At 33.1% G+C, this 15446-nt stretch overlaps 1 protein-coding gene and 1 non-coding gene across 2 annotated transcripts; one reads left to right on the top strand and one right to left on the bottom strand.

Annotated features, from left to right (window-relative positions):
• Positions 1-8865: 8865 nt before the first annotated feature.
• Positions 8866-9735, bottom strand: Smp_145370 (hypothetical protein). Its single transcript, XM_018796851.1, has one exon. It carries the CDS (start codon positions 9585-9587, stop codon positions 9045-9047), a length of 543 nt encoding a protein of 180 aa, XP_018651951.1. The 5' UTR covers positions 9588-9735; the 3' UTR covers positions 8866-9044.
• Positions 9736-11840: 2105 nt separating this feature from the next.
• Smp_tRNA_02007_Pseudo_TTG.1.1 lies at positions 11841-11912 on the top strand. The gene has a single exon. It is a non-coding gene (tRNA).
• The last annotated feature ends 3534 nt before the right edge of the window (positions 11913-15446 follow it).

The following is a 15446-nucleotide window of genomic DNA, read 5'->3' on the forward strand; positions in this document are numbered from 1 at the left end:
TTTTTTTTTATTTCATTGAGGCAGTGCTATCCCTACAGTATACATAGCTATTAGATATAATTATTTAAGTAATAATAGGATCCCAGTGGTATGATATTATATCATAAAAGTAACTATTGAATACGCTACAAATTTTCATGAGTCCTTTGAATTACTTATGATTTGACCTCCGGATAAAATCCAATCGTCACAACAATGGCAACGGATAGTCATTATTTAACGCTATCACTTTGTGCTAACCCAATGATCCTATGTTTAATGGCTTAATGATTAACCTGAAGACCTTGGGTCGACCCCTGGCAGAGTTGTGAGAATACACTGTTGAAGAGCTTCATACTAGGATGAAACTGTTGTCTAATGTTTGTTAGCTTCTAATAATTTAAATCAAAATATTATGACACAATAATATAAAATGTCATGTGCATTTGACTATTAGTTTCTATTACTCTATCTGAAAAAAACGGAAAAAAATATTTTACTCATACAACTAATTGTATTACGTGTAAATATGCATTCAAACATTTGACAAAAATGCATCCAATATTTTCTATCAATCTATTTTACTTTAATGACCAATACTACTCACAATGACCTTTTATTTATCCGATTATTGTTAAAGATTAACTTATGACGATATTATTAATCACATGGTAGTTTTTTTATTAGAACTGTGATAAATTTTAAAGTTTAGAAAATAAAAAAAGAGAGCAAGATCACTTTTTCCATACATAATAATTATATATCACATGAGTAAATAAAGTTCATTACATAAACCAATTTATAGTTGAAATCATGAGTCAATTGAAGCTAGACTACTATGGAAAACCTGAAAGCACTAGTTACTGACTTCAAGAGATATATCCTGGAGTTCTAGTGAGAAGCACTGACAGGTGGAGTCCAACCAGGTCTGTTGTGAGATATCAACCCACTGAAGATATTGGTGATCAGTTGCTCAACTTCGTGGATTGGTTGAAGTTAGACATTAACACTGTTGGATGCCGTCTCACTGGTCTAGTGGTTAAGCGCTCGCGCACGAGACTGGGTTCGAATCTCGTGAGGCGGGATCGTGGATGCGCGCTGCTAAGAAGTCCCACAATAGGACGCAACGGCCGTCCAGTGCTTCCAGGTTTTCCATGGTTGTCTAGCTTCAGTTGACTCATGATTTCAACTATAAAATTACTGAAATCTCCACAAAAACCCCTTCTGATAAACCAATTTACTTATGCTAATCTGAAAACATATGATGATTTTGTAATTTCTTGTTGTTGATATATAGGATTGTAGATAATTAATTTCAGTTGTCGACTTTATATTCAGAACGAATCGTCTAGATATAGCGTTATGTTATAATTCTTAGTGCATTTGGTATACAATTAATTGTAGAATCTAGGATGTATATTATATCCTAATTAGAACTCATCAGCTGTATATACCTCAATCCTAGTGTTGATATTCACTTTGAGACTCGAACCCAGTACGTTTTACTCCAAACACTAAATGTGTTATCTATTGTGTACTGAAAAGAATTTATCTCAAATTTGGTCAATCTTATTCACATGACTGACAATCATTACAGTAGTATTTTTACAGAGTAATCTTTATAGGTTCAAAGTAGTTGTAAGTAACTATGAACAACTGTATCTGTTTCCAGTTTTTTTCAACAAGCGATCTTCAATAATTCATTTAGTATTGTTTGTTTGAATCTTCTCATTGATGTGTTAGGACTACAACTGGTCAGTCCCTAATTGGCATATGTACATACTGTGCGTATTGCCTCGATATAGCCTAAATTCACAAGCATGGTAAGGAAAGATGGATCCAAAGATGGAATCCACTGCTAGCCACTATCCATCTTTGCTTATCAATCTTCAATAATGTTATGACCAGATTATGTCTAATGTACATTGTTTCTCCTATCAATTATCTTCAAAGCAGCAAAAATAACCACTACAGCATTTGAGTTACGGTAAATGAATTATAAATTAGAATCTCGCATTATGAATACTTCACTTTGAATAGTTAGACAAGTTCATTTGAACACATATGTATACAAATACACAGCCTATTATAAAAACTTATATGATATGATATGTATCTGCATTTCAATATTAATTTTCTTTACTGCATAAGTTAAGATTTTTATTGTTAGATTGATAGTAGATAACTTGATAAATATTGTCTGACTAGTTAAACTTAAAATATTTGACACCTGTATGGTTGGTACAACTCATTACAAAATCTATTCAATTTTGATTATTTGTAAATTTCATAAATTCAAACTATAACCAAGATCAGGTCAAAGAAGTAAACTGTGCTCCTTTTAATGTTTTCACTGTGTAATATTAGTTCATGACATGAAACTTGGAACCGGTTCCTAATTAATATTGAACCGCAAGATTATCACATTTACAACATATCATCACATGCAATTTCTTTTCTCTTTAAGTGTTAATAAACTGATGAAAATTTTCTGTAATTAAGGAAAACGAAAAACCAAATGATTCATGATCATTCACAAACAATTCATAATCATTGTAAGCAAAGATGGATAGTGGCTAGCAGTGGAATCCAGGACGCGTGTTTCATCCTATTTGGGACTCGTCAGCTAGATGTACCTGCATCTCAGAGTTAATGTTCACTCTGGGACTCGAACCCAGTACCTTTCGCTTCAAACGCCATAATCATATTTACATTAGATATTTTAAACTTGAAGATATCACATTTATTTGAAACCATAAAAATTACTTTTTTTCAACCTAGAAGCAAATCGTCGAAATGATAGGTAAATAATAAACAAGATTAAACTTCAATAAAACAAAAGTTTTTTTTCTAATTCCATATGAATAAGTGTCAATGTTGTTCTCAGACAGTATTATTAAACTTGCATACTTTAGCAGTGTTTCCCCAATGAAAATCAAGATGCATTTACTTTATGCTAACAAAACTGTTCACAGCTCTTCTCACTGAGATCAGAACAATTATCAGTATACGGTTGTGGAGATGGTTAAGTTTCACCGAAATCAAAGTATTTGTTGATTATCCGATTAATTTATATTTTTTTCCGTAAGGGATAAGAGAATGTTTAGCTGATAATTAAGTATATTAGAAGGGTATTATAAAGAACTTCAACAATTAATAGTCAGAGATAATATGTGTAACCATTCGAATTCAAGATAAAAGTCTATAATTTTGAAGGATAAATTATCTCTTTTACCCTATGAACTAGAAAGTTATATTGTTGATGTGATTAATCAATGTACACTAACTCATAATTGCTAGAATACCACAATTGGTTCTATTATATTAATACAAGTTGACCGATGGATTAAATAAATTAGTACTTTAACATGTTTATACATTTCTAATAAAATTAGAGCTAGACAAATTTTATGCCGAAAATGAATGAATCCGTGATCAGTGGAGTCCAATCCGTGTCGGATGTGAGACAGTTATCCACCCCACACAATGGATGAGGGGTTGCGCAAGATCACGAATCGATCGAAGTCAGACAGTAACACGGTTTGGTGTCAGCTCAGTTGTCTAGAGGTCAAGCGTTCAGGCACGAGACCGAAGGTACTGGGTTCGAGTCCCATGTGTGGGATAGTGGGTGTGCACAGCTAAGGAGTCTCATATTGGGACGAACTGACCGTCCAGTGCTTCCATGTTTTCAATTGTGGTGTAGCTTAGATAGACTAATGAAAAGACTACAATTTCCAAAAATCCCCAAAATTGGTAAAAATAAATGACAAGATGACTTTTCGAAAACATCTACTATTATGTAGGTTTCGTAACTGTGAATACTAACAATTAAGATTCTTTTAACGGAAGCTATTTTTAGATAAAAACATGATTTCATATCTTCAAAACGAATCAAATATGAATAGTGAAGTTTTAAACATTTATGCTTATCATATTATTGTCTTAAGTCATATAACTAAACAATCATTTGGAGAAAAATGGTTTTAAAAATCACAGAATTCTGTCAAACAAAAACTTTAATAATGGCGGCTTAATGATCGAGGCAAATTTATAGCCTTTAATCCAAAGGCTGAAAACTCATTCTGCCTAACTTGACTTGATCGGATAGGTAAGTTAGTTAGTTACAATGTAGAAACTGGTACGCATGTACACCCGTCAAAGTTCCTGTATCCCAATAATATAGAGAGATGAAATTGTCTGGCCAAATCCCAGAATAGTAGAGGTAGTAAGAGTAATGGTTGTAATAGGAAAGATTAGGCATAAAAAATACGATCTGAGAAGAAAATATAAATTAGTGAAACAAAAGCTCAAAAAAGTTATGCGTAATTCAGAAGCTTAGAATCTGAGGAAAGGCAAAGAACTGATTCAGATGTGCAAATTGCAAACAATTTTGAGCTATCTCATCTAAAGTGTCTAACCATTAGTTACGATAATCACTCAGACCTCAACCAGGTAGTCTACATCTCCTGACATAGCTAAGTCCAGTCGTCAGTAACTTCATGGACTGACGTCATGTTTTGGTATGACCACCCCTAAGTTTTTGACACCCCAATACTACCCTAGAACACATCACCCGACGAGGTAGGCGATGGATGAACATTTCTAACACATGTTTCAAACTATTTTAGCATATTTATAACTAGAGTTAAAACTTTTTCAACTGATTGATTTAATGTAATTTATTTATGAAGTACATATTTTATAAAATTCTTTTCGGGTCACATAGTGTTGATATGATGATTTCATAAGATACTACTATCAGGCCCACCCTACATTTCGATTGATTGACAATGAGAACATTAACATTCCCGATGACACAAGTAACGAATAGTGACAACAGTAAATATTTGCCAGTAAATATAGTATTGCACAACAGCAGAGTTACTTGTAAGTTGTTTTATTTGTATGAAATGGTTATAAATAGCAAACAAGAAAAAAAGAATAAACATCTAAATAAATAAACGCGATGAATAGATAATTTTTAAAAAGATGAACCAAGTTGAAAATGAATCAACAAATTCTTAGGTGTCTCTGTAAATCTTAACAGTCAGTCAGAAATTTTATTATATATTTCAATTACATTTAAACTGATCTTCTAAACACCATGAGATAAGATATGAATCTGTGAATTTGTAACTCATCGATCTTCAATGCTCAATACATATATGCTAGGTCAAACATTTTTAGGCATTTTTCGTTCACTTGGCAGGTAAGCACTACAAAGAAGAGCATAGTTTTCACCGAGGACTTCATTTCAAGCTTTAACTTCCACTTTATTTGCCCTCCGCATGTGACAAGTTGTGATTCGCTACAGTTGCATATTCCTAGTAAACATTTAGATAGATCAAGATGATTATAATAAAATCCCCAGTGGAAATCATACTTTTATACACAGTATTCTCTCACTAAATGAACGCGAAACTGATCAAAAGAGCTGGTATTGGACTTTTATTGAACACTGAAAAAGATGAATAACCTCGTACAACACGGTAAAGTAACTAAAGAGATACCGATGTTATCGTTAATTTTGCTTTTCAACATAACTTTCCAAACTTTTCATAATCTAATTCACTTAACACGTTCTTTATCTTATTTATTCTTCGACAAGTTCAGTAATCCAATAATTTTTGACATATATCATATTTACTGTCAAGAAGATTTATGGAGTGATCTTTTTATATGGAACAAAGTTGTGTTTACTTACTGATACATTTCATTTCATTGAATTTTCAGGATAGCATCCTGAAGTGAGTAAAGAAATTTTGATGAATCTCTCATGGAATTCTAACAATAGTCAGAAGTTAAAAGAATCAAGTTCTTGTTGATCATTACTAAATTTTAGCTGATTTTTGAATGCAAAACACCTAACAATAAATGAACAATGCAGTCGTAGGTTAGTGGTTAAATTACTATTTAAACGGTCACCGTACTACATATCTCGGTTTGAGAAGACCGAGTAGTATAAGTAATCTTCATTTAAACAATATACTTTAAATCCAGTTACATAAGCTTCTATTTAGTGAATGAGTTTGGTTAGTCATTAACTCAAAAAATAGTTGTTTCATTCGAAGCAAATCAGATTTATTTCATTCATTGAAGACTATCTATATTAACTAAACTATTTATCAAATGAATTGTGGATCTAACTGTAACAATTGAATAAATAGTGCAAACATAACCAATCTTGTTCATTTGATGAATGATAGTTACCAAATACAGAGTGATAGCAACTGAAGATGACTAATTAATCAATTAATTTAACTGCTGCCAGACGTAATTAATGATCAAACTACAATTTTATAGATTTTTAGTTTCAAAGACTATTGCCCATGAAGAAAAAGCTATCACTTCAAATATATTACTTAGAAAATTACTTTTTGCCTAGAAAATAAATTTCAAAAACAGCTCTATTACCCATTCGACTAATCAATTTATACATCTTTAGATTATGGTTAATAGTTGAATCGAGGATGTAAGTTTTCTCCCATTCTGAGCATGTCAACTGGTGTACTGACAGCCTAGTACTGATGTTCACTCTGAGATCCGGACTCAGTATACTTATCATATCAAATGTAAATGAGTTATCCAAACATAATGAAACTTGTAACAAAAAGAGGTATTAACAAGACATTCTCTCAGGATGTACATATGACAGAATCCGGCCTCGAGTATAGACAATGGTATAAATAAAAAAAAGATAATCACTGTTGTTTTGAATATAGTGTGAAGTTGTTGGTAGGATGCACTTTTTATAACCAACATTTCGTTAGAACTATTACCAATAAATTTTCATTATTGTAGTAGTCATGTTTTAAATGTTTCGTTCTATTTCAGATTAATCATCTGGATGTACCTTAACTCATAAATAATAGTAAATATTACTCATATAGAACATGTTAGTGGTTGTTGGGATTAAATAGTTTACTAACTAAACTATTTTTTACTGGAAGTGATTGGTACTAGATTCACAGGATAGTGTGAAAAATAAAATTCTGATACTAACAAGTTCCAGACAGAAAGGAACATGCTTCGTACGCTCCTCTGCTACAAACGACTTGTTTTACTATGTTTACAATTTAAATTGCATAATTTAGATCAAACGATAACCTCATTTAAGACTAAGTAATTCCTTTCAAGTAAGATACATCTATAACGTACCGTAGATAGTTGCCGAAAATACATATGTATGCACTCTGACTTGACTGAATTTAAGGTGAATGAAATAATCACTTCTGCTGATTTTAAAAATGACTCCATCAAGTACCTTTTATCCAAAGCAGCCTACTTTGTTCTATATACTAAGGCTAAATATATTGATTTCTCTCAACATTGAATGGTTAACTTAATTCACTTTCGAAATTACAATCATTTGGTTATTCTATAGTGGATTTATTAAATGGTCATTCCAAAGCTCGTACAAATTACTGCTTCAGTTGATATTTGATAAATAATGGAAAATTACACTAAAAATTGTCATTATTTTAATGATACTGTTTTACACGGAAATCATTAATCGTGAATAATTACATTGCAGTCAGATTAAGTCAATTTAAACTGTACGTGATTCAGCTATACTTTGAACAATAAATAAATGTGGATAAGAATCGGAGCGTTTCATAGCTTGGTTACTATTTTCTTTATTTCCTTTACATGTAAATATTTATTTCCTATATAAAGTAATACATGGAATTCTGATACAATTTTTCCATTCACATAGAATGACTAATTTCGCTGAACAATTGATTTTAATAGTCACGTGTTTACAATACAAACTGGTCTCGTTTATATTGTTTATGTCGCATAAATAATCATTTAGACCCTGGAAATGTGAACAAAATTTATACTTATTATCTATGCATAATTCTAATTTAGATTTCAATGGAAAACGTTTATTAGGTTGATTGTAATTTGAATTCAAGGTATTAAAAAACGCTAATCTACTTAAACTTCAGAAGTTCTGCTAAATACTTTATAAGTTTGGTAACACATTATTTGTAAGTACGTAAAGATACCGTCAACGAATAAAAGTGAACAAAACAGGATACAATTCTGTGATCTGATGGTTGATGCTTAATCAATCAAACTACTTTAACCTACCACATGTTCGCTTCTACAATCTTACAAAAGGAACAGGTTGAATATTATCGATCATAGATAACGGACAACGAAACATGAGGTAAAAAAACATGAATACATACACACCATCATCTCTCAACTCTACGTTCATTTAAAGAGGCTTAACTACCAAGTAATTAACACAGCCTGTAAAATGAATGTCTAACATGTGGTCATATAACACTGATCATATGCCTTCAATTTCCTTCTGAACTATATACTATTTCCCCGTTGTAGAATTACCGAATTTGGTAAAAAGCCTGCGCGATATCATCTAACACTTATAACTGAAACATTTTGTTGTTTGGATATAAAACATCAATCAAAATACTTCAAACCAATCACATTTCAACAACAATATCAGTACTCATGCTTTTCTTATTAAACATAAAACTACGTAAAAGAATGCGCTATTTCCAACCACCTTATTTTGACTAAGGGCTCAGTCTGCGTTATTCTAATGGGTGGTGTTACCTAACCATCCACGCACGAAAATAAATCTCGACTAAAACACTATTACAACTGCAATTCATGTGATCTGAATTCAAACTTAAATAATAGAACGAAACAACGAATATACACTTGTTTACGGCAGAGAAACCCACAGATAACGTACACTTTAGTAAACTCGTTAGCCTATGATAGTGTTAACGGAAATACCTCAGAGTTATTCAACATAACTTGAAAACGCATTGAGTGAGTGACAATGAAATCATAAATGACAACTAATTTCCCATAGCATATAACGCATGTTTGAAAAAACAAACAGTTAAACAACAAATAATATTCATGTACAAAATCACCGAATACATAGTTAGGTGTAACATATAATATGTTATAATATATTGTTATTTCATAATTAACTGCAGTAATAATAGTAGAAAAAAGAGAAAATATTAAATTCTTTGGAATGTAAGCATAGAAGTAATGAATGTAGAACATAAACACTACTAACTCAAAGGAGAACCATCTACCCAAGTTTGAAATCGCACCGGGGGCAATGACTGGGAACAATCGGTCCTTGAATTGTCTTGACTATCTAGAAATCTTCGGAGCATTGGGGGAGTGGAAGAATTAGACTGGTCTTCTGCGTTGGGCTGGTCATCATTAATACGGCATGCGTTAAATCGTGAACAAAGGTTAGCATTCGTTTTTTCGGAACAATTTTGAACAGCATCAAAACTCTCTGAGAACAATGATGGAAAATTCATTTCACTGGATTGATAAGAAAAATTGCCTGGCTGAGAGAATATCCCACTCGATGAATTAGGTGATTGATTCAAATGGAATCTATGGGGTTTCAAGCCATTTTGAGCGATAAACACAGGATCACTGGATCGAAATAAGATATTTGACACACAATCACTAGATGACGTGCTGTTGGAGTCATCAGGTTGTCTATTACCAGCAGGGTGTCTTTTCCTCCGACCTGGAGGAGGCCAAAATCCCTCATCTTCGGATGAAGAAGAACTCCAATTACTGAAGAATGACATGTGAACTAATCTAATCTATTCCAGGGCAGTCTATGCAATTTGTGAAATAAGTCCTAACCACTACATTCTCGCTTTTATTGCTTTCGTGGCGTGATTAAAAGTCATTCGAACGTGCTATTCGTGTTACTGTGTGCCTCGAGATATGTATGTTCTTACCATTCTGTGTTTGCTTGTCTAAGGGTGAATTTACCACCCTCTGAACTAACTGCCAATGAAAATCAAGCAATATTGTGCGTCAGATTTTTTAGCTCATCAATACCAAGGTCACACGTGACAAATCATGTGATCATAGTAGGTTAGACATTTAAACCAATCAAAACAAATATTTGTATGCTGTCGCTAAGCCGTGGTTGGTTCATCTAAGAAATTGAATTTAAAACGCGTTCTCTACCATTTGCTAGGATGACACTGTAACATTATTTATGCTAATGAAAGTCGTGCAGTGGTCTTGTTGAAAAGGCCTCAAATTTAGTACACGTTCATGTTATTTAGCGTAATTAATCATGCCATTCAGTACCATATTCAATGAAATTGTTTCTTCTAAGCACACATAAGTATCTTTTGTCTAATAGATTATTTAAACATGCCTCATGAGTATTATATTTCCCTTCACTTGATAACGAATTATGTATGAAACTCTGCTACACCTAGAATTTACAGCAGTGCGCTTCAACAACCCCGCGCACGGAACTCAAACCCAGGACCTTCGGTCTCGCGCGCAAACGCCTAACCTCTAAGCTACTAGGCCGTCATGCAATGGTGTTAATGTCAACTTCCAGCAGTCCATGTGACCAGCGGAGTTCAACCGTGTCGGGTGTAAAGCAGTTACCTACAGAAGACAATGGGAGATGGTCGCACAATATCGTGGATTGGTTGAAGTCAGACATTAGCATCGTTGAATCCCAGCTCAGTGGTCTAGAGATTAAACGTTCTGGTTTTGAGTTCCCCGTGTGAGGTCGTGGATGCGCACAGCTGAGTAGTCGCATACTAGTACGAAACGGCCATCCAGTGCTTCCGGGCTTCAATGGTGCTTTAACACTAATCATGATCTAATTAAAATTGTCTTTTTCATAGGCAAATGCCCGGAGTATAGCTTCATACTTACCGTATCTTGTCAGAAGAAAGTACCAAAAGTCTTGGAAAAGCCAATTCACCTTCTGATATTTGAATTATCACCATTTACGAAAGCAGTTACTGATGTAAACCCTGAGTTATCCAGACAAACCGACCCTCCTCGGGTTCACAACTGATCTTGTTTTAATTACCTTAATTAAATTAGGAAATACAGTGAGCTTTGATGGTTCGGACTAAGATTGTCGTTACTGAAATTGAATGTTTTATCTTAAATAATATACAAGCCGGAAGCTGTTGAAAGTATCCCATAAAAAAACTCTTCTTCCCTAATAGATGGACATTTCAGTTGTAGAGCTTAAGTTTACAGAAAGAATACCTAGCAAGCATGTATAGAGGGTTTTTGTTTACCGATCAAATCTTCGAAGCAAAAATTTAAAGAATAAATAGAAACAGATATATATCTAACACACATACACAGACAAAAAGACTTACTGACATACATAAACAGAAAGGCGTTGGGTGATCAATAAGGTAATGCAGACTAAGATATAATGACCTTCACCCTAATTGACCATAATATAGCGTGATCCGGATGATGACATATTCCGTCAGTGATCTGATGAAATAATTTCTAGACCCTATTAAATTACATAGAATTTTAAAAGAAAATAAAAATGAATCTACCAGATAAATAAACCATTGAATATGCTTATAAATAACTTGACACCATAGAAATATCCTACAGTAGATGATCGCTACTTTTAAACTAGACAAGATATTTTATATTGAAAAATACAATGGTAGCTGTGAAATGAATGGAACTCATCATCCAAATTAATTTGAAGTGAACAATTTGTGAGGGGGGAGATTGATTAAATTATCCAGCCCAGGTTGCTAAGATATGAATAGGGCTTTAACAAGTTCGTCAAAACAAAACAACTGATACAGCTAGATCATTCGCCTTAAACGGTCTCCCTCTCTCTCTCTCTCCATATATATATATATATATATATATATATATATAATTTCTAGAAAGACTTCCATTGCAACATTACAGAAAATGTAAATGAATGAAGATTAGTTCTAGAAGATAGACTGGATAACCTTTTTGAACTATAAGCGACAATTGTAAGCAAAGATGGATAGTGACTAGCAGTTGAATCCAGGACGCGCGTTTCGTCCTAGTAGCAGAGTGGATAACGCGATGGCGTTTGAAGCGAACGGTACTGAGTTCGAGTCCCAGAGTGAACATCAACTCAGCACATCCAGCTGACGAGTGATAAATACGACGAAACACGCGTCCTGGATTCCACTGCTAGTCACTATCCATCTTTGCTTACAATGCTTGTGAATTAAGGCAATATCGAGGCAATACGCACAGTATGCACATATACCAATTAGGGACTGACCAGTTGAAGCCCTAAAACATCGATGGGAAAATTCAAACAAACAATACTAAATGAATATAAGCAACAATATTCGGTAAAACAGTTAGTGGATATTTGATCGGTCTGAAAGTTATTTTCAACTGAATAAATATTAGAACACTAGAACGCTATTATCATACAAGTTTTAAGTATTCAACAATGTTCGCTTTTGATATTGCATCAAACCAAATCCAAGAATTTCAGAATTCACGCTGACCGAGATGTCCTTTTGTAAAAGTCAGAAAGTTATGGCCAACTTTCACTAAATATCTGTTGATTGGTCTCATTGCTCTATTTGTCATACAATGTTAACACAGTTTAAGAATATGACAGAGGAACAGTCTAGCAGTTCAACACTGATTTTCACTGTTTATTCAATGGAAGTCAGTCTGTAAAAAAATTAACTGGAAAGCGTACTCAAGTCTTAAATGAAAAACTAATTATATTATCATCAACACAGAAAATCATTTATATATCACGAAAAATTCAAGTTCAACCAAAACCACTCGAATATTTATGGGGTCAAAGTATTTTTTTACTAGGTCTTATATTGAAAATATTTCATTTGCGTCATGTGAAAGTACAGTTTATAGTTTGAAGACACATGATGCTATTGTGAATATTAACTAAGGTCTATTTTGACATAGTGATAAGACATTGTAGTGCAATGCTTCGCTAATCTTTCACCTCGATAACCGTGATAACACAAACCTTAACGGTGCATGAAATCAGAAGGCAAAGAGAAGCAGCAACTACTGTTTATTATCAAATGACGCAGGCCACAAAACTACAAGCACATGAGCAAAGATCAGCGGGTAAGCGAAAATAATGCACATTGGAGATCGCGGGTAAGCCAACTCACTTTAGTCAAAAGTTAATCAATATTTATAGTTAGATAAAAATAAGTTACAGACATGTGATGAATTGGATAAGAAGTGTACACACATACGCTCATATAAAAAAATAGTCAGGGTTGATAAGTAAATAATTAACAAGGTCAAAACATGACTCAAGATGGATAGTTAAATTGGCTTGTCCAGAAGCTAGAATAAAGTATATGGGCTTAACATATCAACCGACACTACTACATAAAAAAACTTCTATTGACGGCGGAAAGGGATCTCAGTTTCTATTATTAAACCTATGACGTTCTGAACGACAACTGTTTTATTGATTTTTATGGTTCACATCATTGATTGACCGTACTGATACAACTATTGCGAGCCATTAAGTACTGGACGGATCTTTCGTCTTAGTATAGAACTCCTCAGTAGTGTGTATCCACGACTAAAACTGGTCTTTAACACAAAGTCTTCAGCCTTAACGGTGAGTTTTGAATTTAGACCACTGAACAATCATACGTTGGTTTACACATCTAACTTCAAAGAATTCGTAATATCCAGATGGTGCGTAACTACCTCAAAAGTGACCTAAATGAACCGCGCTAGTTACGACTTACCAGAACTCTGGGAAAAGATCTAACTGTAAGATATTTACGTGACTTCAACTGCAGAACTCAAATTCAACTGAAAAATTTAAGAGATTGTAATCCAAGCAACTTTTCTGTATGTTATATAGGGAATTTGCAAAATATGACCAATTAAGTTTACTTCTATACATTAATTTATATAGGAGAAATTCATCAAAAGACCATTAAAGGTTTATGATAAAAGTTCCAATTCATTTTTTATTAATCTCATGAGTCAAATGAGAATGTAAATCATAATAATAAAATATAATGGGTTTCATAAAACCAATAAATAATCAAGGTCTACCGAAAATTATTTAAACTATATGGAAAAGTGACAGAGTTTAAATTGACAGATAAAAATATTGTGAATCGTTATTTTATATAATGCCAAATCACTAGAAAGCCTTGGACATAGGTTTTTGTGATAGTTAACATTCTTAAACAAAGGATATCTGCAGGCTTGAAATAATTAATACTTCCAGTGTTGCTCGAACTAGAGTCACTTGATGTCATCATCAGGTATATGGATGTTAGTGGAGTCACTCTATTCGATTTCTTTTTGTTCAGTAGACTAAAGAAGACAAACATATTATTGAAATGAAAATTTCAATACATTTATTAATGAAGTTTGTACATATTGATTTTTCTGTTTAACATTTTTTAGCATGGTTCTTTTTTGTGAGATGGGGTTGCTAACCTCTTGTGCAACTCTTCTTCTTTGCTCAGGCTTGGTATTAGCAGTAGCCTTAGAACGTCTTCACGCCGAGTTTATGTATAATGAGTATACTGATAATATTACTGTTAAGATCTTCTATGGAAAATCGCATAAACGTTTGGTTAGCTACTTCATTTTTAACAGGATATTAGTAAAGAAAATAAAGCGATTCATTTTTGTAAATGAAAGTAAGGTAGACGATAACTGTAGATATGATTGTAATGAGTGAAATCGTATGCATCTGGTATACAGCGTCAAAATAGTTCACTAATTTTCAATGAAAGTAAATGATTGTGTTGTCGGTTGTATAAGTCGATGAATAAAGTTATTTCTATCAATATTTACACCAGATTTGAAAAATGTCCAAACTGAACCACTGAACTCTGACTTGTGACGTAGTTCAATGTTTTTTAACCTGTAACCGAGTATATCATACCAGATTGTTGTTCATTCAATGGTATATTGTGTTACTTAGAGGACTGAAACATTTTATACTGAAATACTGTCATCTGAAGCAGAAAAAATTCAAGGAAATAAAACCAAAAATCTACTCTAATCCGCAGGAAATGTTCAATCATAAACAAATACAATAATTTGTGTCAGTCGTCAGAAGACATATGTATTTGGTACACACTCATCTTTTCTACGCTATAAACTTTAAGCTCTACCAACTCTTAATTTCACTGAATAATCCTAGGATCACTAATTGGATATTCTGACGACCGCTGTTTTTTTTCGCATTCAGTTCTTAACCTCAGACTAATCATTTGATTAACTAACCTAAGCTATTTCAACCAGTTATTAATTACGTACCTACTGCATGCTATTCTGATGAGGTCTAACCAGGTATTTAATATGAAGAGGTAGAAACAGTTACCAATCTTAGATTCACACGATAGTTAGACATAAATCTGAGTAGTTAATATGAGATAGAAACCTAACAGAGTTCGCTTAAATGTGAAACTGAGTACCGTAATCCACTTAAAGCTAAACTGAATAATAATTTCTAAGAGTATGACTTTTAGACCAATAAGCAACCATTAGATATATGGATACAGATCCGATCTATTAATTCATAACAAAAAGGTCAGTCAACGAAATACTGTGTAAAAGATTCGTCTTATAAAAATCCATAAGGCAACCAAAATTTTTCCAAGAGGAAACCTTATGAA

The sequence above is a fragment of the Schistosoma mansoni genome, chromosome 4 (genome assembly GCF_000237925.1).
Source record: "Schistosoma mansoni strain Puerto Rico chromosome 4, complete genome".
NCBI classification, from domain to species: domain Eukaryota; kingdom Metazoa; phylum Platyhelminthes; class Trematoda; order Strigeidida; family Schistosomatidae; genus Schistosoma; species Schistosoma mansoni.

Bases quoted from the DNA above. Each gene is read 5' to 3' on its own strand.
- Smp_145370 (XM_018796851.1), bottom strand. From the start codon at position 9,587: ATGTCATTCTTCAGTAATTGGAGTTCTTCTTCATCCGAAGATGAGGGA.